This window comes from Aptenodytes patagonicus, chromosome 18 (genome assembly GCF_965638725.1).
Source record: "Aptenodytes patagonicus chromosome 18, bAptPat1.pri.cur, whole genome shotgun sequence".
Lineage (NCBI taxonomy): Eukaryota > Metazoa > Chordata > Aves > Sphenisciformes > Spheniscidae > Aptenodytes > Aptenodytes patagonicus.
Genome location: NC_134966.1, coordinates 2,215,898 through 2,240,526, shown reverse-complemented (window position 1 = coordinate 2,240,526; position 24,629 = coordinate 2,215,898). Strand labels below are relative to the sequence as shown.

General features: G+C 47.8%; 1 protein-coding gene across 5 annotated transcripts in view; it reads right to left on the bottom strand.

Moving 5' to 3' along the window:
• The window catches only part of NSMF (NMDA receptor synaptonuclear signaling and neuronal migration factor), a 55,822-nt gene extending 35,927 nt beyond the window's left edge, over nucleotides 1–19,895 (bottom strand). For 4 of the 5 annotated variants that reach the window (XM_076355268.1, XM_076355269.1, XM_076355265.1 and 1 more), the window contains exons 1-2: nucleotides 19,752–19,895; nucleotides 10,777–10,838 (exon numbers count right to left, since the gene is read on the bottom strand). In XM_076355268.1, coding sequence (XP_076211383.1) covers nucleotides 10,777–10,838; nucleotides 19,752–19,858 — 169 coding nt within the window. In that variant the 5' untranslated portion in view covers nucleotides 19,859–19,895. The remainder of the gene's footprint in view (nucleotides 1–10,776; nucleotides 10,839–19,751) is intronic. The other variant, XM_076355267.1, reaches the window with a different exon arrangement.
• Nucleotides 19,896–24,629: the final 4,734 nt, after the last annotated feature.

The window sequence follows — 24,629 nt, the reverse complement described above, 5'->3', positions numbered from 1 at the left end:
AATAGAGCCACTCCCTTTGTAGGGTAGGAAGATCGAAAGGAGAGAGGCCCATGAGTGCAACTATCTTTGGAGCCCACACACTGGATGAAGTGCCAGGAAATCTCAGCATTTCCATGGCAATTCCATGCATGAACCCAACAGTAGCTCCCACCCACCTGCTAATCCTTTTTTCAAGTGGCTGCTAATTACCTCTTACACTTCCCTTCAGATGGGAAGCAGCTCAGGGACTGTTAAAAAGACTCAGCAGGGAATGCATTATTCATGTGACTACTACCCCAGAAAAAATAAAATCATTAGTGTCCAGCACAGACAGCAGCATTTTAAACAGAGGCAGAAAACAAACCCAAGCCTTTACTTCACTAGATATTTAATGAACATCTTTCCTTTAGTTACTGAGCCATGACCTGGAAAAACTCGGCAACAATCTGAGGCTTGGCTACCTTGTAGCTGGCCATGAAGAGATGAAGGAGGAAGAGACCTATCCCAGGGCAAGTCTGATGTATGTGTGCAACACGGACCTTTCACTGCTGCCACATTCCGCTTCCTATGAAGTGCTCTTGTGCTCCTCTGAAAAGACCCCTCCCAAGCCGAGTTCGTACACTTTCATCTTTTGACTCTGAAGCCCATCCTGGATTGTGCTCACGTTGGGAAAGGCCTCTCCCCCTGCTCTATTTGCAGCAGAGGCTGAACTGAATCTAGCTGGTACTGGTACAGTGTGTCACCCTTATCTCATTTTTCTGCTTGAGATACAACTTCCTCCAGCACCACTAGGAGATAAATACGTCTTTGGCCACTCTGCTCAAGAACAACTGTCAGGACCGTTCAGGCTGACACAACTCAGGTTCGTTTCATTTGTCTCCTAGTAAGAACTCACAGTCTCCGGATACTGTAGCTGGCAGCTGTGTGACTCCTTGAGCTGACCAGGAGAAGGAGCCTGTAGGACTCCTAAAGAAAGAACTATGCCTCTTGAATCTATAGCTGATGCCGTCTTTCCAGACTTCACATGAAGTCCAAAACGCATGCCTAGGACTAGTGAGGGAGGAGTCATGCACCTCACTGATACTGTCCAGGTAAAACATGAAAGGCGGGCAGTGGTCTACTTCACCCATGGTCTCCTGCACAGAGACAGCACGGACATCTGCACCTCCCTCCAGGAAGAGGGCCTGATGGACTACGAGGGCCATCACCAGACGGGTCTACGAGGGCCATCACCAGAACAACTGCAAGCCATTCAAGTGGAAGAAGCTGCTCCACCAGCTGTCATTCAACAGCTTGTCCACCGAGTCCTACCAGCTGCAGGATACGGCGTCATGGACCAACCAGTGCAGAAAGTGTTCACAGGCTCCAAAGTCTCTCCAACGACTTATCACCCCTCAAGAGGCAGCAGGCCACCACATTTGTTCTACAGCGACTCAGACTCCCTCCAGTTCCAAGACTAACCGTGCTTTAGAGTGGGCATGTCTTGGGAAAACACCACCAAATGACTCTTCAAGATTTGCCAAGATCTGTGCTGGCTAATAGTGCCAAGCACACCATTTTTTAAATTAAAAACAAAGGCCAGTTCTAAGTATTCGTCTCAACTTGTCAAACTTACTAATCTGTGTGGGCACAATGACACTACATATTTCTTAAGACACTGCAAAATAGTGGCTGACAGCTGCCCCTGTTCCTCCTGAAATGAATACTTCTATGGAAGACATATAGCCTCATTAGAGCAAACACACAGGATTGTGCACCTTTACCCACGCACTGACAGCACCGCAGTTCAGAGATCCGAGAATTTCTGAACTCTGGTATCTGCGGGTAAATGGAAAAATGAAGTGCCCAAAGCATAGTATGTCTGAAAATGCTGATGATCACAAGTGCAGAGAGACCAATTCCAGCCTCTGTTTTATAAGCATTGAGGTCTGTTCAGCCCCATAAAATTTACAGACACATAAGTGGGACATTACTGGTTTCAAGTAAGAGCCAATTTTTTACTGAAATCATGGCAGGGTTACAATTCTTGACTGGATATATTTGACATAAACTACCTGTCTGATCTAGTGTGCAAAATGCGAGGATAATCCTTTTTTCCTACCTTACTTGTCCCTTACTGAAGATGTTTTCACTTGTACTTATCTAGGAGTTTTCATGGTCTACACTACAAAGGCCTGCCACCACACCAATATGCTTTCTCTTTGTCAAACAATTGGATAATTATTTCTTTTCATTCAATTTAGCACCTTCAGTAACTACACATGGGAGAAGCAACTTCATATGCCAAGGGAATGTGACGCTTTATTCAAGACTTACAGTTAATAAAGACTTTATCTACAGAAAAAAATTAGTATGGAAGGAAAAGAGATTCAAAAATCCATCATAATGAATTATTGGCTTCTAAGAACGAACCTGCACCACTTCAGGGAGCAAGTCTGCGCTAGCGTTCACGCACACATGCGTTCACGTACACCAGCAGCCCAGAGACATTACCAGTGACTGGTTCCCTTGTCTGTGCTTGCAGTGAATTGGATTCAGGTGCCAAAGCACTGCACCTGCTTCCACTATGGCTTTTTAGGTTAATAGTTTGCTTCTGCTAGGACAGAAGTCAAGCTGGTCCAGAAATCAATGCTGAATTAAATCTGAGCCACAGGGATGTTCAGTGAAGAGAACCAAGAAACAGTAACAGGGGACTTAGCAGTAACTGGAACTGCCTTCTAAGAGTCAGCTGAAGCAGACTGCTGTTAACACCCTCTGCCTCGCTACTGCTGCTCCGTTTCATTTCATTTTCACATTGCTCTTGCCACCTCTCCCACAACCAGCTGCTCCATCAAACTGCCACGTCAGCCCAGGACAGCGTGACTCGGGAAGCCTGGCACAGCACCCTCCTCTCCAGCCACTCTGATGAAGCTGACCTGGTAACAACTTCTGCTCTCCCACTTGCTTTCATCAGCAACACCTTTGTCTCACATAGCTGCAAAGCTACCTTGGAGCAGACAAATCAGGTTCCTCAAGCGGATTTCTTTTCACCTAGATTTCTGCTCTACATGGATTTATTGCGCCTGAGAAACTTAACAGCAGATGAAGGGAAGAGGACCAATGCACTTGATCGGTAGATCACGTGTCTACTGGTAACAGAAACATCCATATCATATTTTCATCACTTCCCTGTCTACCTGGGCTAAGTCTAACAGCCTGTCCAGAGCCTGAGGGCTCGACAGTCCAGTCCCAAGGGCCAGTCCACTTCTCCCCCGACTTGTTATTTACGTGAACACGTCTCTCTGGCTTCACTTGCTCCTCTCTAATATTTCTTTCTTCACCTTCCACGCAGCACTGCCCAACACAGTCGTTAGTGCATGCGTATCACCAAAGACATGACCACTGACATGATAATCTGTACTGGTTAATTTGCGGTATCTCGGGAAAGAAAGAATCCACATTCTCGGCACATGTAGTTCCTGATAATTAGGCACTTATTACTATTAGATACTTATAAAATATCCGTTCTCATTCAGTAACTCTAACTTGAGCACTTGCTCTGACCCAGGTAACTAACCGTGAAAGGACTTTCACATTTTCTTTCGCTGTCACAATGTTTCTCGAGAGGAGGTAACACACTGGGATTAGCCTCAGCTGACTGATGCCCATACACAACAGTGGAGGGACTCACCGAGCCAAACTCGTATCTGATGCAGACTGCCTTGTAACCCCATGGGATGAGAAGTTTATAAATCAAGACAGAATATAGCCACAAGGCATAGACAGAAGCTTAAAAAAAAAAAGTCCCAAATTTATTACTGTATTTAGCAGCCAAATTGATGATTAAAGCACCTTAGATTTAAGACCTCAGTTCCAGCATCAGAAGCAAAGTGGCAAAGGGGAATTCAGATAAACCCTATTAAAAAAACACCTATCATCTCAGAAAAATAAATTTCAGAGAAAGTTCTCTCTTCCCTGCTCCACCTTAGCTGGACCTCTCTGGACCTGATGTTTATGGTACCAACTTTAAAGGAAAGAATTGTCTCAGCCACTGAAGATGAATGGAAAGACTTTAGGTTTACATTATATGGACTTAACAGCATTGTTCGTAGTAGGAGGAATTAAGTTAATGCTTTTTTTTTTATTTTACACCAGTAGGAGTCCAGGTGATACCCTCAATGAGGAGGGCGGACGGGTGTACTGGCTAGAGCCCAGGGCACTGTAAAAACAGCAACATCTTTTCAAACAGCACAGCTGAGCAGTTTCTCTTGCAGTTTCTGTTCTGAGATGTCCCATTTGCCTGCCACTGACCTTCAGTTGTGCTAAGAGGCTGTCAGGTCCTGTTCTCCTCTGCTCCGTCTCCGAGCATGCATCGGAGCCATAATGCAAAGCTCCCTACCATGTTAGCTCTGTCCTTCCCAACGCTAACCTACCGCAACGTGACCCCGCCAGCACGGGGCTCCTGCCTCCAGAGACAGGCTGGCAGCCAACCTCGCTGGTCTGCAGGGTTGAAACGTAGTCAAGAAATAGGCATGGTAAAACCCAGGAAATTTGTTCAAAATATTGAAGCATGAGGTAGAGAGATAAAAAATGGAGATACAACAATTAAAAAAGGTCACAGTGGCATTTCAGCCGTGCAGTAGCTTCGGAGTCAAGTGAGCGAATGACATGCACAATGTTCGTTATGGGATTACCCGAAGCCTGACCAAGCCAGCACTGCCGTGACTTTATCGGGCACCCTGACCCTACTGCTCCTGAAGAAGGATGTCACACGCTTCTCTGCAAAGCCACAGAGAAAAGGCAAGGGCCCCTTCAGTAACGGAGCTGCTCTGAGAAAACAGAAGGTCACTTAATTACGACAAAATCGTTCCAATTAGTCTTCTGCACTGAAATAGGCCTAGAAAACAAACAAACAGAAGATGCTGTTGACATTGTGCCTCACAGATCAGTAACCTTTTAGTCTGGCCTGTAACATTAATGTGAATAGATGAAATTGTTACTGTGAGACATGACCCAAAGGAGCAAGTAGCAGCTCCACCACCAGCCTTAGCATTTCCATGGTAACACTGTGACCTATGTTTTTATTCACTTTATAAGTGAATAAACAACATATTCCATGGCAAGTTTTAGGATACACCCACACCATACCTGTGCTGTCTGATCCTGGAAGCAGCCTGAAACCCTCAGAGATGAGATCTCACATCCCTGCTCTGCCCTGAATTCAGGCTGCCTACAAACCCCTCTGGAGCACAGGCTCTTTCTAGAAAGACCACCTCCATTGCTCAAGGCCAGCCACACCACGTCAGCACAGGGATACACCAAGAGAGCTGGGCCAGATGTGCTGCTGGGGTCCATCCTGGGGACAGGGAAACATCCTCTAGGGAAAAAGGCAGACTTGGTGCTTACCCTGAATCAGGCTCCACTGGCAGCTCCACAGTCTGAACATCGGCAAATTAAAGGTTCCTCTTATAGCACTGTGTAGCTGCAGCCTTACTTCATGGCTTCATAAAAGACACAGCTCGCAGGTCACTTGCTTAGACTGAAACACCTGCAAGCCTCACGCCAGTTTCTCAAGCCCATGTCAGTTCCTGGCAGTGTCAGGAACCTCCTCTGTTGCAGGGCTGCTGCCCTCCACACGCACTCACACCCCCTCCTCTGAAGCGGCAGAAGCCCAGGTTGCAAACACAAGCGGTTGCTTCGGTGCAGTCTCTGCACGTGGCACAGTAGCCTCGGCAAACATGTTTTTCTCCTGCCACCACTACCCATTGCTATTTGGCTTGGGGAAGCTCACAGGTGCCCTCTTCTCCTTACACACTCAGTGTTTTCACTGGTGGCTGAAACATCATGCAAAAACAAAGGACAGAAGCAAAGATGAGTTCTTCTGAGCTTAAAAAGAAGCTTCTTCCAGTTTCAGAGAACTATCCCCTTTGGTTTGTACTGATGCAAACCAGAGTAGCCATGCTGTTTCTGCAATAACCACAGCAAATTGGGGTCAAGACCTGCTAGGCAGCTCTGGCCCAAGGCCCATCATCTCTGCAGCACCAAGCACACCTTATACTTGCTGGGATCTTTCCCTCTCTTGCTTCCAGAGCCTTTCACGTGCAGCTTGCCCAGAGCAGCCAGCCTGCAGCAGGCAGACCAGCGCTGCATCCTATAGCGACAGCCCCAGCACTCCAGCAGCAGCAGTAGCTGCCTGCCAAATTACCCAACCAAGCAAAATAGAAACTGCCTGATAAAGAAGTTATCAGGAAAAAACCCAGCATAACTCCCTTGCTTGCCTCAGCAAAGGATCCTTCTGTCTGAACCCCATCTCATCGGGATGCATCACTGCTCCCCCAAAGAGGACAAAGTTTCTCAAATGCTCCACTTGCTGTCATTTTTAATTTCACTGCCCCATGCGCTTGGTATCTTTTTCCTCTCATAGTTCCAGTACATGGAGATAAAGAAATTTAAAGCAATATCTCAATATGGGGCCTCTGACATCTAAGCTGGGAGAAGGGGACTCTGGGAATGTCCAAAACTCTTTATCCCACAAGCACTGGTGAGACTCTGAGTGATTATTTCTTCTACATTGTGCTCTCTGCAGCCTTTTTGCACCTCCCTTTCACAACATTTCAGTCCTTTTCCCTGTCTTTCTTCTAGGTCTGTCCCAAGGGACACCCACTCCTACACTAAAACCATGCCACAGACAAGAATGGAAAGTCTTTGGAAGGTACCAGAAAGCTATGAGAGTCAGCCAGGACTCTGGCAACAGCCTTGAAGTCAGAATGAACACTGAACATGGGAGAGTGCTCTTCTTGGGAACCTTCCCAGACCTTCAGCCTGCATGAGTAAGCCAGCAAAGAACACAGGCAGGAAGAGAGCAGGAGATGCATTACCTCCTCAGCACCAGCTCCCTTAACAGATCCGCGTCCTGCCAGCTGCAGCAGAGTCCAACCCTCCCTTTTTTCTAATTCCTCAGAATATCTTAAAGATCAGGAAGAAAAAATCTGAGTGATCCCAAGGGGACAATCCCTTCATCCTCTGCCAAGAACTCATACCCCGTCACCAGGCAGCTCCCCTGTTCCAAAAGGCAAACAAAGAGAAGAAAAATCTGTATTGCCATCATCCCCGCTGTAACCTCGCAGAACATGGTCAGAGCACTGTGAGCCAAGCAACAGAGGAGAGGTAAATGTACCTCCCAAGTCACCTGGAAAAACCTCCTCCAGAATAAGACATCAAAGAGTTGCATAGGGATAGTCACACTATATTTTTGAGCCATGAAATTCTCAGGCCTTGCATCAGGAAGAATCAGAAATTGTCACCAAAAACAAATACCCTCCCTCACCTCACCTTTTTCTCGCTACGTGTACACCCTACAGTACCCTGCAATCCTCTTTACCTCCTGCTGATGTTCAATTCCATACCCACTGCCCTAGTGAAGGAAGCCGAGCGTGGACAGACTGCAATTTCATTGAAAACCGAAGGTAAACAAAGCCTTGCAAATAACTCACCCCTCATTAAAATGCTCAGACACGGCAGCTGGCCCATCCTGCTGATATACAATCCCTCTGTAGTTCTTCATTACCACTCCCCAATTTTTCAAAGCCATTCTGTCACACACATACACACAAGCTCTCCAGAGGAGCCACCAGAAATAGACTTTGAGGTGTAAAAGTTACCACCAAAGAATGAGCTCTTTGATCAGTGGTGGAATGTCAAGTAAGAGGTGGGATGCAAAAGCCGTTATACCACCTCCTTTCCTTGGAGTCAAGAGATTCTAAAGACAAAAAAAGTCAAACCAAAATGGACGATCCTCAGAGAACAAAGTGCAGCAGAAACTGAGTAAGCTGGGGCAGTCTCTGCACACTTGGCATCTCCACCCAGATGGTGGGTCTCCTGTGTCTGCCTGGGGAGTTACAGAGCTCCACCCTCCCGCCGAAGAGTTGAATTAGCAGGTAAAGCAGCAAAAGAACTGGCATCCCAAAGATTCACGCCCACCTCATTTTCTGCATGAGATATTGTCTTCTGCAGGGAGAGAGGAGGGTTCTAGCTCATGGATCCGGAGAAGAGGATCCTGCCCTTTCCTCCTCCATCTAGGCCTCCACTGTCCCACTGATGGCTCTGCCACCTTCCTGCTCCTCAAAGACCACAACCCTTTTCCCTTGCTGCATTCATCAATGACTTTAAACCTTTCTTAAACCCTTTTTTTCTGGACTATAAACTACTGAAGTCAAGGCCTCCTTCCATCCACACTTAGGCTAGAGCCTTAATCCCAGCTGCAGTCTGCTGGCAGTGCAGGGAGCATCCACGTGTACAGCTTCAGTTATTACAGCGGAAAGCAGGCTTATCCCACCAGGTAAAGACACTCATGGTGAAAGCCCAGCGTGCTATGAACAGACATACGTGCACCGAGGACTCAAAGCTCAAAGTGTGCTGAGCTTTCTGGACCTAAGTCACCAACACATGCAAGTAGGAATTTAACTACAGGATACTGGTGGGCTTGTACAGCTATAACACTGCCTCTCCCTGCTCTCTTCAGCCAAGCTGATGAGTTGGAGCAGATTCAGGTACTTCTATATATGTGCTACATCTTCAACTTACGTAGAAGAGGCCCTTCATTTGTTTCACTGGAGTCATTGGATGAAAGCTAATCATACAGCTTAAGTGCTCTGCTGAGCCAAAGGTGAAGTGTTCAGAAACTTGCAAAAGCAATACTGAGATATACAGAATTTCTGCAGGAAGGAAAGAGTTGACTTCTCTGTTATTGGACTACTGAGACAAACAAAAAGGAGCCGAATTTTCCACTCTCAACATTTTTATAGGATAGCACTCTTCCTACCATGGTTATTTATAAAGAAATGTTACAGAGTGTGTTAAATTATACACTGCAGAATTTCAAAAGAGGACTTAAAAAATTATGATTCTTTTTTTCCCCTCTTCTATAAACATTAAAGTAATTTCTAGGGAACTTTATTTATTTCCAAGTCAGTATTTAAGCATCCCATAAGGATTGTGGTATATCCATGTGTACCTCTTGCTGCTTGATTCTTATCTGCAGCAACTAAATTTGCTTGGATTTAAATAAAATCTCAAGCCTGATACACCAAGGGGGCAGTGGGTATGAGAAGGCTTCCCTGAAGAGCTTACAGATATGTTACAAGCACAGAGAGGGCTTAAGCGCTGGTCTGGGGAGCCTGACAGTGGCACATTATCCAGGAGTCACATCAGCTCCATTTCCGTGTTCTCCTTATCTACAGTCAGAGAGAGGAATGAGCAACTAGGAGCACCCACAAGGCTGAGTAAAACAACAGCTTTGTAAGTGCGCATCAGAGAGGCTCCTACTCCTTGGCTTTGACCAGGGCTCCCCAGGTCTCAGGCACCTGAACAGATCTGCCATTTCCCCTCACCTCCATCAGAGATTCTCTTTCTGGCCTGAATGTGACCCCACAGGTACTATGAGGGCACTACAAAGTGAGCAGGAGACGACACTTCTCCCTGTTGGAAACTGGGGTTTGGGGACTGCAGAAAAGGACCAGCAAAGACTCCAGCTGACAGAAGCAGCTGCAAAAATGGCCGTGATAAAGGATGTTTTTGCCATTCTGGGAAGCCTCCTCAGACCTGTCCGGGTCTGTCTCTGCACTGCCTGTCCAACCCCTTCCTTCCCCCTGCCTCACAGACACTTCACTCAGCTGCGTTAAACCCCAGCCTTTTTCTACCCTTCCCTTCCTACCACCATGGGTTTTTCTTAGACCAAATATTGTAAGGTATGTGTCACTGGAGTTTCTCATGCCTGAAATAAAATCAAAGAAAACTGCAGTACATTGTTTTAAAGCCCTTCCATTCACAAAATTAGCACAATTCAGCCAAGGACAACTTGAAGGTCATTAGAACAGATCCAAGAAAAAAGGCAGGGACTCGTTCAGCTGGCTGTCAAAGACTAGTGCAATTGGGCTTGCTCTTTCAGCAAGAGGCATTTCCTGCCTGTAGAGGTTTAAACACATACTTACAGTTTACATAAAATGGTAACGTCACTCTACATTACGTTCTATTTAGTAACTTTATCCCCTGCAAAACAGTTCAATGCTACAGAACAATCTGCTACTTGTTCACACAGGATTTTCTGTGGATTCCACAGGATTTTCTATAGGTTTTGTAGTGAATTTATTGTCTGCAAAATGTTTTCTTTCCTCACAGAGAAGACACAGCCCTGTTAGAAGTCAAGCGAGTTTTTCTTGTGCTCTCTTGCCCATCAAGCAGAACTCATCATAAGCTGACAGGGACAATATCTGCATCTAAAACATTAACACGTTAGCTAGTACATACTGGTGTCCGCCACTAGACAAGGCAAATCTCATTTTAACCCCTGTTGAAGCAAACCCTGGGAATAAATCCAGAGGTTACCTCTGCCAGCAAAGACAGATTGCTGCACATATACTAAGCACCTCAGTTAACACACTATAACTCACCTTTTTTTATTCCCCAGTGAAAGCAAGACCTAGGAGTGACAAACCAGTGCAGAAGCCTTGTGCGGTGCAGTCTTTCACTTCCCAGCTGAAGCTTCTTCCAAGGACATCAGCTCTAGGGGTGAATTTATGACAGGACACTTGTCCGCTAAAACTGAACTTGTCCCCACAGCACACCCAACCCTTGAGTCACCAAATTGCCTTTTCTCCTCAAGGGCTTCACAGATCTAGAGGGTGACTCCTCCTGCCTCTCTGCTGCTGAGATCTCACACTAACCCTCTATATGATAAATAAATGCACTTTTATTCTAAGGCCTATTAATAAATAGGTGCATGCACACACAGATATAAACAAGGTACGTCAATTCTCTTACCTGAGCCGTTTCTACCTTCAGGATGGTTTTGTGAAAGATATTCTCCAAAAGCCCTTGCCGCTCTGCATATCCAAGCATCAAAGAAGGCAGCAAAGGAAAGAGAGAGATGGGTAGTGGTTAAAGGCCAAGGAAAGAAGGAACAGTTCAATATACTGCTGTTTTCCTGCAGCTGCCTTTCCCTCATCTTCAGGTGATGCCAATTTAAACATGCTGCAATAGCAGTGGGGGCTCCCTGGTTAACATACCTCAGTTTTCCTCTGGCCAAAGGGGAAAACAAAGATGGACTACAAGCCCGGGACTATTTTAGTCTTTAGCTTCTCTGTTAAAACTGAAAAAAATTGAAATGCACCTGCATTAAAATTGGCCTTCTTTCTGTGATGCACATAGGGACTGGATCACTGTCTCTAACCACCCTGAGTTAAACTCCTTCTGGCAGCCCAGGGAAGAAGGTATCCCCACCCTAGTCCCAACCATCACCCCAGCCTTTTACTCTGGTTCTAAATGCTCCTATCTGTGAGGTATCACAGCTTAGACGTTAATGCTAATACCCATTTCATCTACCTTAACCCTAAGCTCTCAAGCACCAACTATGTTAGTATTTGGATTACTGGACAACCTTATTTGAGGGACCCACACAACAACCCACAAAAGCAGTTCCTGGTTCTGTGATGGATTCAGGTCCCATGGATAACTAAGATTTTACTGAAATATACTGAGAATCAACCAGGCAGGGTGAGCTCAACCCTTATCACACATCAAGGCCTACATAAGGGAGCAAACCTATGAATATTCCAACCACAGAAAAGCTTTCTGCTTTCAACCCACACAGGAAAAGAATCCTTGGTCGAGGCATGCATTCCCTGGTATACAGTAAATACAATCGCCAGACTCCTATTGCCAGGACATTTGTAACGTCCTGCTGTTGTGCTTGTTCTCCTGTACCCAACAGACCTGTGACTGAAGAGAGCTAATACCAGCTTTTCCCCAGCCATCCATTTTCCCCAAGTTTGTAGAACAATCTCTCCAAGGTCTGCAGCATCACAATCAGGCTGATATTTGCCAATGGACAGTCCAGGGTGGAGGCTCACAAACAGTAAGACGAAACAGCCACCCACCTCCTTGGCAAGCTAAGCCAACAAAACCCAGCAGCCAAGCACTCTCAGCCTGCAAGCACACCAGCATCTGTTGGGGGAGGAGATGAAGACTTACTGCAAGAGAGGAGACTCTCCATACCAAAACATCACGTCCACTGTCCTCTTCCTTCAGAGGTGTTCAACCTCAGAACATCCCTCTCCAGTTCAAGCTGCCACAAAAGGCCATGCTCATAACAGCCATTAATCATCTAAGTGGAAAATTACTTTGACCTCCAAAGCAGCCTTCTGCTTTGCTTACCTGATACAGCAGCATATCCCAACCTGTGTAGCGAGGATTTTCCCCCACTGCTTTTATACACTTCCTCCCAAAAGGGGAAAGATTAACAAAGCTACAATATACCTCCCAGAGCGACTAGAGCTGGAAGGAGTGGGAAGTCCATTTGTCATCCACAGCCAGCAACAGGGGATCGATATGAATGATGAAGAAAGAGTAATTTAATCTCCCTGGGACTAAATTTCAGCACACCCAAATGCAAAATACTTCGGAGCAGCGCAGCCGGAGCTGTGCAAGAAGCAAGGTTTAACCTTCTGCGTCATTACAGGCTAACATACAGTGCTGAGGTTTTTTCTGTTTCCAGATTCTTGCCTGTCTAGTACCAGGCTGTATCTTTAGACACTAGCCTGGGGTGGCAGTTGCCCAAACTGTCTTCCTCAATGCCTAAGCACCCACAGAGATGGTCACACAGAGGCTGTCACATGGGGGAGCTGTACAATTAGCACGCAATCCCCACTACGAAGAACAAAGGGATGACCATCATGGTTCACCCACACAGGAGGACAAGCGCCCCATGGATGTTCCTTGCACCCACTACCTTTCTGTCTGGGCAAAAAGCAGGACTTGGTCCTGGGCCAACACACATGTAAAGTTGGGAGCTGGAGTGTGGCAACTTCAGGGAAGTGGCTGAGTCACCATCTCTGGAGGTATTTAAAAGATGTGTAGATGTGGCACATAGGGACATGGTTTAGTGGTGACTTGGCAGAATTAGGTTTACGGCTGGACTTGATGATCTTAAGGGTCTTTTCCAACCTAAATGATTCTATGATTCTAACATCAGGCTATGCAGCTGCAAGAGCACTCCTGAGCTACTCCTGCACTCCATCTTAAGAGGTGGTTAAGGCTCAGCCAAAGCCACGGCTGATCTCATGTAGCACTGGCTACAGCCCCACTTTGAGCAGATGACCAGGCTCAAGACTTCCAAGATCTCTTCCACCAAGACTTCTGGGACTCCAAGGTTTCCCATCGAAATCTGTGTCCTTGCAAGGCATCATCAACACTATTCACAAACAGGGCACTTACACCCTTGGGAAAGACTTTGAAGCTTCTCTTGTGCATCAGCAGTCATCCCATGTAGAAAAAATAACAACAAGCAAGTTCTCAGGTAAATAATCAGTGAGAGAACATGGTGATTTACACAAAAAATGCTGAAATATGACGATAAAATTTAGTCTGTAACTAGTTCAAAAGCTCCAAGAGCATGTTAGCCCATCTATCATTCTCTCCATTCAACTCTCTGCCAATGCCCAAAGCTGATCTGTCTGCCTTAAAATCTGAACCAACACTTCACCCTTAGCTTGCAAACCACAGGCTCAGAAAATTAGTACCAAGCACTTCCTAAGACCCAAACTGCAAAAGGTTAACATGGAGCCAGAGAGGAGCACTGCCACCCTCCATCCCACCTTGTTTCATGGTGAAAATAGTGTCACTCGGAATAAGAGCCTGAGTTTGAAGGTGCTGCAGTGTCTCTAACCTCACTCTCCTGTTTCCCCAAGCAGATGAGGTAGGAGGGTAAAATCCCAAGTGCCAGGGCTCCCAGAGAACAGGCGATACCCTGACCTCTCCTCACGGGTCAGAAGCACAGTCAAGGAGCACAGAGCTACTCGAAAACGTTGCTGCCTGGCCCAGGCTGAAACTGCAGTTCTGTCACTACCGTTCCACTTCCACTGCTCTCAGACACTGCAGGCCAACCTAAGAACAAACGAATGTGGATGCTTGATCACAGTTATCTAGCGACAGCTAATAAGGCAATGACGCCTGCACAGTACAATGTGCAACTGGGATTTTCCAGCCAATTACACTGCAAACTTCAGACTAATTTTTTTGCCTATTATCTCACTGGTTCCCTTCTACATTCCTGCTTCCCAAGTGCCACCGGCTTCTCCTTGGCTGTGCCTCAACTGATCTCCCACAGATGTCTGCATGTGCCCTTTGCCAAGGGGACTCTGCTGGCCACGCTAGCTCCTTATGCCTAGTCTCCCCTTGCCAAGCCTTTTGTCTTCCTTCGCTGCCCTCACTGTGCTCACAGTCACCACAGTTTACCAGCATCTGCCCGTATCGTTAACGTGCCATTTTACCCCCTCTCCTTGGCTACCCACTGACTTGATCAAAATAAAGTCAGAGCAAAATTCAAACAGATGGTAGCTGCTCTGTTCACCCCATTCTTTTCTATTTCTTTTATCAACACACTGTATTCATACAAGTCACACAATTGTACTTTTCTCTCAGCTCAGTTTTGCCTCCACTATCACAGCCAACATAGTTCAAATCCCATCAAGCCTTCTGATGGCATTGGACAGAAAACCCTTCAACTGGGCTCAGAGCAGAGACACCTCAGGATAATTTAACTGGCAAGAGATAAAAAAGGAAACTTGTTTCACATAAATGAGATGAAGTACAAGGTGCCTTACAGATACACGGGCCGATGAGCTATAACCCTGAGTGTATGACACTGCAAAAGCTGCATACAAATGAGCAGGTAGTACTGAGAGGTAATCAGCTGATGACATGACAAGTTTAGCCCTGACTCATCTAGAGAGAGGTTTTCATTTTAGTAGCAGATCAGACCTGCATGTTACACAGTCAGCACAGCTTGATTTAACAAAAGGATATCAACCAGGGACCATAGCCTTGGTACGCTGTGCTACTGAGTCTAACCAGTAAAGACAAGACTGCCATTGCCTCAGAAAAAACACCACCATCTTCTCCAGCTTCTCCTCCATCAGAATGACTTCAAGAGTGTGGAGGGCGGGATGGGGTAGCACAACACAGGCAGCAAAGGCAGCTGCCCTTCTGAGGGCATTTTTCAGTGCTCACTGTGCATGAGATGTAAAAGCTGGACTCAGGTCTGGAAAAGAAGCTGACTGAGATTCTGCAAAGAAGCATAATGGTCTAGACATATATTTGCTAGAAGGAGGAAAGCCGCCAAATAACAAAGATCTCGATTACAAAGTGATGAGCGTGGAATAGCCTTCATGTCTCCAAAATAATCACATCAACAGGATAAAAGAGGCCTTGATGCATACTAGCAGCTATGAGAAATTGATGCACATAAATTTATGCAATCCACCAAACTGACATTGAACTGAGTGAAGAAATGTGTATTGAAACACTCAAGAGAGAGACGAAAGACCTGAGAGAACTCCATTTAGAGCACAGCAGCAAGCTAAGCAAAACCTGGACTATTCAGGATTATTACATGGAAAAATAAAGAACACCCACCACCTTCTCGTGTTCCTTCAGAAGTAATGCCCAGAGGAGTTGCAGCAGGAATCTGTTGTGACAGCATCTGACAGTGCTGCATCTCAGGAAAACAGGAGAGAAGAGACCTCCTGCATCATTAGGACCTACGTCCTCCTACAGCAGCAATCCTGCTCTTGTCACTAAGCAGAGAGGGGAACACCGCCAGCATATCCACAGTTAACAGCTCAGTCCTTAAAGACTGTTGACACCTACATTGTTTAAACCTAATAGTAACAATACCGTGACAACAATTAGTTTTCTGAACTGTCTATGTAGGGAGATGGTAGCTGGAAAATTTCAATTTTAGATTTTAAAATTTTAAATTCTCACTCTCAAGAAAGGGAAATCAGATGTCAGCAATGGATCTTAAAGTCAAAGACCCCATAGTCCTGGAGGAATTTACAGTCACAAAGCTTGGACAGGAGGAGAGAGGACAGAGGAGGAAGAAGTTAAAACAACGAGATAATCAAAGCATGAGAGAGTTCATACCACTCACAGGAAAATTCACAAGCGGAAAAAAGGAATCTAGATTCCATGAAGAACCAAAAGTTGCTCACACAGTAAGAAACCTGGGATAAGGAACACATTCAAGTACCTCGACACTTTGCCCGTGCAAGATTTACCCTTTCGCAGCAACTAACGCTTCGTGGCCTTGTTTAAACCCACTCTCTAGCCCTCTCCAGTCAGTAGAGAGGGAGCGAGACCAAATTCTTATCTCTCTGTGGGGCATCTTGGACTAGACGCCAAAGTCCTGAAATTGGGTACGATGAACCACATGCTTGACTCAAATATTTCTTGTGCTAACTATAGCAAGGAGAGATGGTTCTGGAACACCCAGCAAAAGTCTCACGCCTGTTTGCTCGCACTATCACACGCTCCCAAAGAAAAGCTGTAGGCCAGAGCAATACAAAGCAGAGCTGCAGGAAAAGACTTACTTTATTGCCACATTTGGGGTGCCAGTATTGTTCTGTAGGCGTCAAGGCAGCAAGGACAAAGAGAGATCATTTCTAAAGGCTTTGGTTCATCTATGCCCTTGAAAGTGTGCCAAGGAAGCCAAGGAGCGTGTGTCAGACACCACACAGGCCAGGATCCTGAAGAGACCCTGCGTAAGCCCAAACCGCAGCAGCCTGGGAGCTGTCAGCGGAGGGGCAGCACCAAGATCACGACTCAAGGACAACTGCCGTCATCCCTGCCTTCAGCACTTGTGCCCCAGGAGCTGCAAGGTGAAAAAGCACACACAGGAAGGAAAACACAGTACGACAGTGAGATCTCACATACAAGCACTTCAGATTTGATCAAAGCAACAGCACTAAGCCACAGTCACTTTCCAGGTGCCGTACACAGAATCAGGGCACAGTTTGCTGCAACTCTCTCAGGAGAGGACAAGACTACAGAGACCAAAGTTGGTAGCATTGCAGATGCTCTCAACAATGCAACTATGCCATTATTTTGTAAGAAGCTATTTAAAAGACCTAGCACACAACAAACTGCATGGAGCTTAATTAATTCTCCTGGGACAGGAGACTCCCCTGAGTAGCTCTGCAGAGATTTTAATTTAAGAATCTAGGGAGCTTGCACCTTCTGCTTAGATCACATTACTCTCAACAGCAAACAAATGATGCTCCCTGCTCAGTAAGACAGTCAAATACACACACACACGCTCCAGCCATGCATAATATACATCAGCGGCCACTTGGACTTGAGGCGAATTTCAGGAGATGATTTTTCTCTCAAAAAGAAAAGTCAGGAGAAATATGAACAGGGCAGAGCTCAGGAGTTGCAGAGAAACAATCCCAGGGCATCTCCTCCTGCAGCACGAGAACAGGATCCCACAGCTGCCTACGTGAAACCGCAGGAGACCTGATCATTGCAGCAGTGCTACCCACACGGGTGATCCAAGTCCCCAGTCCTCTTGAGAAGGACAGAATAGTCTATCTTTGTAGCCTTATCTACTATCCTGCAGAGCCTCCTCACTGTACCTAAGGAAGATAAGGACACAGGGGATACATGGAGGAGGACCCATGGCAGAGCAGAGGAGCTATGTGCGATGTACTCCAGAAAGCCCAGAGGAAACCTTTCAGCAGGTGGGTCATCACCACTGTAGAAATTCTGAGGGTGGCAGAACCCTCACAAGGCAGGGACTGAGACGTGCCTGGAGTGGCAGGATGGAGCAGGACCGGCAGCGCTTGTCCCCACCAGCACCTTCTCCATGCAAAAAGACAATGCGGGGAGCTCCTCAACAAGTTCTCTGCCCTCCCCAAAGGCTTTTTCAATGAGGCATTTCTAGAGCAGGGCACTTCTAGAGCAGGGAGACACATAAGAGCACCTGTCCTGTGCCATAGTCTACATGACCAGACACTCCTCAAGGACTTTATGTTCCCCAGCCCAAATCCACTCAGCTAACTTTTCTGGTCAAACCACCACAATCCACACCACCGAGAGAGACCTCAGAGCTCCCACATAACAGTAGCAGCAGCTTGTCAGCAGTTGCAGCAGGTATGTAACAAACCAGAATCCCAGAGGCACCTCCTGGACTCTACAGAGTTGATACTACTTGAGTAGCATCTGACCATCCTGGTGTGAGCTAAAAGGCTGTTGTGTTCAAAAAGTGTTAGTCGCTCTCAAACACTCACGCTACCATTTGAAATCTTAGTGATTACCGAATATGTTGTTTGTGTGACTGGCTGCCTAACCCTACACCCAGAACCCCATTACAACAGTTATGGTGCATTTTGTGTCATTTCTGTATATCCACCTGGCTGACACGTGCCAAAAAGAATCCCACTTCCAGATCTCTGAATGCCATTGAAAGCGCTCACATTTTCATTACTGGTTATGAACAGGGTGCATCATAACGTGGGGAAAAGTTCCAGGCTCTACCTGGGCAGCTTTCTCCAGAGGCATTCCAGACGTTGAGGGATGGATTTCTTTACAATGCAAACAGACAGCAATATGTAGAAATCTTTGGATCTCCTCACTGCAAGCCATAAGACTATCTTTCCTCCTGGCACAGTAGAGACGCTGTAATGCTGAATTACAGTCACAAAGAGGTGACTGAGATCTCTCAGCAGCACGGATCGAGTCCTACACATGACTCCGGGTTATTCTAATGCAATTTTGTCTAACACAAAGGAGGTGTTATATAATATCGCTGAAAAGTTTATTTCTTCCTATTTTTTTCAGCAGCAAAGAGCTAGTCTAGATGTGGCAGAGACACTGACAGACCTACCCCTTTGCACAGTTGTGCTGTAGGAGCAGCTAAAAAGCTGCGCCAATGACCCCAGTCACCGGATGACTGCCGTGACACTTGCACTGCAGCGTGGGAGAAGGGTCGTTTCCATCTTTCTGGGCAAAGGGCACTGTAGCAAAGCCCATCTGCGATAGCTTTTTAAACTTAAGTACAACCAAGCAACATACACATTTTTTAGGATCTCCCATGTTTGATACTAAAAAGCACTGGGACCAGACGGTTAAGTGAAATTCTACACTGTAGGACAAAACATAAAAACATAACAGGCACAATATAGAACCCAAATCTTTTAACTGGTCAATGTAGTGGCTTGGGACACTGCCGGAGAGGACAGATGTGGTGGGTCCAGATGTTCATGCAATAGGTTTTCCATTCAAAGGAGCAAGACCCCTTGAAGAAAACTGCTGACTTTGCCTTCAGACACGCAGATGGCATTTCAGCTGATGAGAAACCACCGAGCAAACTGACCACGCTTCCAATTCCCGAAGATCAAAAAGATCCAGCCCTGACAAATCCACTTCTGACCTGCTCCTTGCCAACCTAGCAAATAAAACCTGCGGATGATGTTAGCCGGGCTAGCAGCAAGAAGCGGGGACACCTTTGGAGACAAATCACTTCTCCCAAGGCTGAGGGTCCGCTGCATGCGGGGGTAGCGTGGTCACCCACAGTCGCCAGCCAGCTGCAAGCGGGTGGTTGCTTTTGGGGGCATCGCAGCAGCCAGCGAGGGGGACCTGCCAGTCGTGTCCTGCGGGCGCATGCCAGGGTCCCTGCAAGCTCTCCTACCCCAGGCTGCCATTCCCGAGCCCCGGGGGGAGAGCGCCCTGCCCCGATGGCCCTGCACAGCCGCCACTCCGGCCCTGGGAGACAAGACCCAGGGTCGTGCCACGCAGCCGGCCGCCTTGCCTCGTCCTGAGGGGCTCGGGGCCTTCCCCCCAGCTCGGCGCCCCGCGGGCGGGACCCCCACCACGGCCGGGGGCGGGCAGGGTCCCCGGCACCGCGGGGCTCCCTGAGGCGCCGCCGGCGGGGCCCGCTCCCCCGCTCCGCCGGCACCCACCTCACTTTGGCCGCCACCGACGACATGGCCTCGTTCCTCAGCGTCTTCCTTTTGGACACGGCTGTGCCCATATTCGCGCAGGAGGGAGCCGCCGGGGGAGCGCTCATCGCACAACCCCGCGGCTGCCCATGCCGCGGCGGGGCCGGGTGCCGGGGCGCGCCGCCGCCCCTCGCTGCCGCGCTCCCTCAGCGCCCCGCCATGCCGCGGCGACCCCCGCCCCGCCCCGCCGCGCTGCCCCCGGCGAGTGCGGCGCTCCGCTGCGGCCGCTGCCTCCTCATTGACTGCGGCAGGAGGGAGGGCCCGGGCGCGGCCCGCCGCCCAGGAAGCGCCGCTATATTTGGCCGGCGGCTCCCTCCTCCGCCCCCGCCTCCTCCCGGCTGACATCATGGCGGGCCGGTCGGGAGGGGGGCGCCGGCCCCGCCTGAGGGGCCGCGGCGGGTGGGAGGCGGTCGCCTCGGCCCGGCGACCCCGGGGAAAGGCAGTTGTCCCCGTCCCCCGCCGCGCAGCTATCGGAGTCCCGCGTGGACTGCGGTCCTGCCCTCCTGGGTTTCTGCCCGCCCCTGAGGTGAATGTCCAGCCATGTGCCGGCAGACACGGCCGGTGGTGAGGGGAGGCCCGGGGGGATGCTCCCTCCGGGCTCCCGTCAGGAAACAGACCCGCAACCTGCAAAAAAAGCAGTCATTTTGACATAAAACTATAGCCTGCCTTTGACGGAACCGGTGAAAGGTTTTATGCACGGTTTATTTTCCACAGCTGGGCTCTCTGTTGGCGGCGGGGCGGTGGGTGGGTGCACCGGGGTCCCACTGCTCGTGGGGTGGACGCAGTCACGAAGGTTGGGCCATCAGGCTTTGAACACGACGTCTCTGAAGGATTGACATGAATGCCCGTTCTCTTCCACTGGCGTAGTCCCCTCAGCCCATCACGGCTCACCACCATCATCCCAGAGCGGGCTCCAGGGCAGCACGGGAGTTCCCAGAGGTGACAAGGCAGCAGGGCCGTGAGGCAGAGCTGGGTGTCCAGACACCTCCTCGTCCCCAGTGTCATCTGCCAGAGCAAACACCTTCCTCGGGGGCATCGAATGCTTGAAAACAAACCCAGCACGAGGAGCTGATCAACCGCTCAGTCAGCCAAGCCTCAGATTTTCAATTCATAGAATCACAGAACTGCTTGGGTTGGAAGGGGCCTTCAAATATCAACCTAGTCCAACCCCCCTGCCATGGGCAGGGACATCTTGCACTAGATCAGGTTGCTCCAAGCCCCATCCAACCTGACCTTGAACACTTCCAATGATAGCACATCCACAACTTCTCCGGGCAACCTGTTCCAGGGTCTCGCCATCCTCATCGTAAAAAATTTCTTCCTTACGCGCAATCTAAATATACCCTCTGCCAGTTTAAAACTGTTGCCCCTTGCCCTGTCACTACAGGCCCTGGTAAAAAGTCTTTCTCCGTCTTTCTTACAAGCCCCCTTTATAAATTGAAAGGCTGCAAGAAGGTGTCCCCGGAGCCTTCTCTTCTCCATCTGAACGATCCCAACTCCTTCAGCCTTTCTTCACAGTAGAGGGGTTCCAGCCCTCAAATCAATTTCATGGATGTAGGTTTTGATCCCTAGGAGGGTTTGGAAAAGTGCTTTTCCTTGAGAAAGTATTTTATAAATCTGCTTTCAGGGCACCTGAGTGGGGGCAGCAAGTTTTTAGGTATTATTCACAGTATATACAGAAGAAGCACTTGGAGTGTCGCCCTGGCTTTGCAAGCGGGTGCACAAATCCCAGGAATTCAGATCCAACTCATTCAACATTGTTTGGCAGAGGGGTAGAAGTTTTATAGATGATCAAACTTCCTACAAGCTTTGTAGAAAGAGGCAGCTGAAGGAGGGAGTGACAGACAAACAGACACACCTTGTCTTGTCTGTACCTGGAGAAAGGCTGTAGCATAAGCCCATGTTTCACTGTCCTTCAGACACCCTGCATGGAAGAGACCGAAAGTTTGGGAAAAGCTTCAGTCCTCTCTCTCCGTAGACTCCAAAGTCAAATCTGCAAGAAAACATATGAGGATTTGAACAAATTAAGTCTATCTATTTGTTCTACTAATCTACAAATTGAAAAATAAAGTAATTCGTGTAGAGAGCAGAACAAAAGAAGGATAAGGTACCCAACTACCCTGGTGTGTGTGGACACAAGGAGCGGGATGTAAATACCCCATCAGCTGGAACTTTATCATGCACTGGGTAATTCACTGTGAATAACAAACTTTCAGAAATGTATCTTCACTTAGACCCAAGCTGTGAGCAGAAAAAGTGCCATGTGTGCAAAATAAAGATGTCACCCTGCTTTTTAGCTTAGACCAGCTGACCGAAGGAGAGATGCTAAGTGACATTGGCTGCTCCATCACCGCCACCGAGTGAGCTGGCCTCCGTGTCCCGCTCGCTCTGCAGAGCTGCTCTTGCGGATGAGAGTCGCTCCTCTTCCCGTGGGATTTTGTATCTCAAGCAGGATGAAGACAGCTCTGCTGTTACACAGCGCTGGACTGCGTGATAAGACTTCTTTAAACATTACGGTCTCGTGCTAATATTGGTGAACAGATTTTAGGGCAGGTACGCCTCAGTCCTGTGTGTTGGAAGCAAATGTGGTAGAGCTGATGCATGCTTATCTAATTCGATGCCTAGCCTTGCTTCATGTCACTAGAAACACAGAGACAGAGATCTGAAGGTGCACACACAGTCAAAAGAAGGGAGAAAAGAGAAATACACAGGAACACTTTAAAAATAAGGTCAGTCTGAGCCTTTTGACTGTGCTTTTCCCTCTTTTTTCCTGCATAATTAGAGGGGAAAAAAATGCCCTTTATTTCTATGTTTAAATGTTTTATCAGTTGTGGCAAATGCTATTCTTTAAAAATGCAAACAAAAAACCCAAACCAAAACTAACAGACAGGTCTACTCTATCCCCGACATAATCTGCACCAGATCCACCTGGAAACACCCCATAGTTGCTCACAGTGACATTTTTTTAGGTACAAGACAAACCCCAGCGTCAGTGCATTGGATTTCTTCCCACAGAAGATGACTCCCATTAAACTTCTACTCATGACTATCCCCTCCTCCCCCTGTGTTTTGTTATATGGTCATGTCACCAACGAGTTTCTATAACAGAAAATGAGAGAAAATCCATCTGTTTTTAGGGAGCACCTTAAAAGAACTGCAGAGAACTTGAGCCATGCAAGCAGTTACAGTCTGAGTGAAGCACTGTCCAGTACTGTCAATTCCCAAAATTAAAAAGCAGGGATGCCTCCACCTTCATCCTGTTTTCAGACCACACTCTGCCACATTAGTGCCTCTTGGAGCTCTCATACTCTCCCTTGTCCATTCCCTGGTAAGGTCTTGCTCTTTGAGGCTGGGAGGGTGCAGCCCAGAGTAGGACTCGCTTCAAAAGCACATTGGCTGCTCAGGGCTTGGCCAGATAGGTTTTGAAGACCTCCAAGGATGCAGATGCCACCACCGCTCCAGTCCATGTCCCAGGGCTGCATCACTCTCAGGGAAATATTTTCTCCATATATCTAATGGGAATTTCCCTTGTTGCAACGGGTGCCTGCTGTCTGTTGGTCTGTGCGCCCTTGAGAAGTGCCCGGCTCCATCGCTCCATAGCACTCCATGAGCACTGGTCCATCTCCCTGCAGTTTCCCCTCTTGCTCTCTGCTCCTTCCCTACCTTCATTTAGGGTTTCCTCCCTGCCTTTGGGTTTCTCCCAGGTATTTGGGGGTCTGGGTTACCCCAGTGCGCCACAGAAGAGGAGACAGTGGGCCTCCAGCTCATTACAGCTGGAGAGATGCCTTTGCTTCGTGCTAGGAAAAAAGTCAGGCGAGCCAGGCAGACTGTTCCCCATCGCTTCTCCATGGCAACAGGCCTTCCAGACGCACGCACATAGGCAACCAGGCCGAGGAGGCAGGGAGCACCATGGTCCCTCTGCCTGAGCCCCAAACCTTCACTCATGGGGCTCTCTCTGCTGAGCTCACGTCATCCAAGGGGAGCACACCCCAAAACAGCTTCCAAAATAATCAATCATAGCTGGTCAGAGAAATGCTTCCCTCCTTCCACCGGTGAAGGTGCAATATCCTGAAGCCCAAGCCAGGCAAAATTCATCCTGGCCAGTGCTGATTTTTGTCCATATAAATGTGTCACACTTTAAAAATCTCGTGTCTCAGTATCCTGTCAAACCAAACAGCACATCTCTGCCTAGTGGCAAACCCAGAGCCTTAGACCTGGTTAGGTCTAGGTCCTAGATCAGGCTGAGATGAGATGGCCTGATGATTCTCAGACTTTAGGGATGCAGTCTTTTTTATGTTTAGAAAAGCCTTTTTTGTCTAAACAAGCAAAAGAATGTGTATCCTGACAATTTAAATGCAAAAAGAGAAATAAGGCAAGCCAAAACCAGTCACAAGAACAAGCTGCAAAAGGCAAAGCCCAATAATAATAAATACTTCTTCAAACACATCAAGCACAGGAAGCCTGTTGGAGTCTGGAGAGTCAGAAGTTGGCCACAGTGCAAGAGGAGCATTCGTAGGAGATAAGGTCAGAACAGAAAAAACAATGAATATTTTGCATCTGTAGTCAGTGAGGAAAAGCTGAGAGAAGTTCCTGTGCCAGAAGTCATCTTCATATGGACGTGGCATTGGATTTGGCTCATATTCAAGTGTCAGCAGAAGAAGTTGAGGAATAAATAGCCAAGCCAAAGAGTGCAAATTCACCAGACTGAGATGGTTCACCTAAGTGCTCGGGAACTCAGAGATGAAACAGTTTAATTACTTAATTGTGGCATGTAATCACTGTGCGTAACATAGCCTCGGTGTCCGAGAGCTCCAAGGTGACAAATGGGAAGGGTTTGGG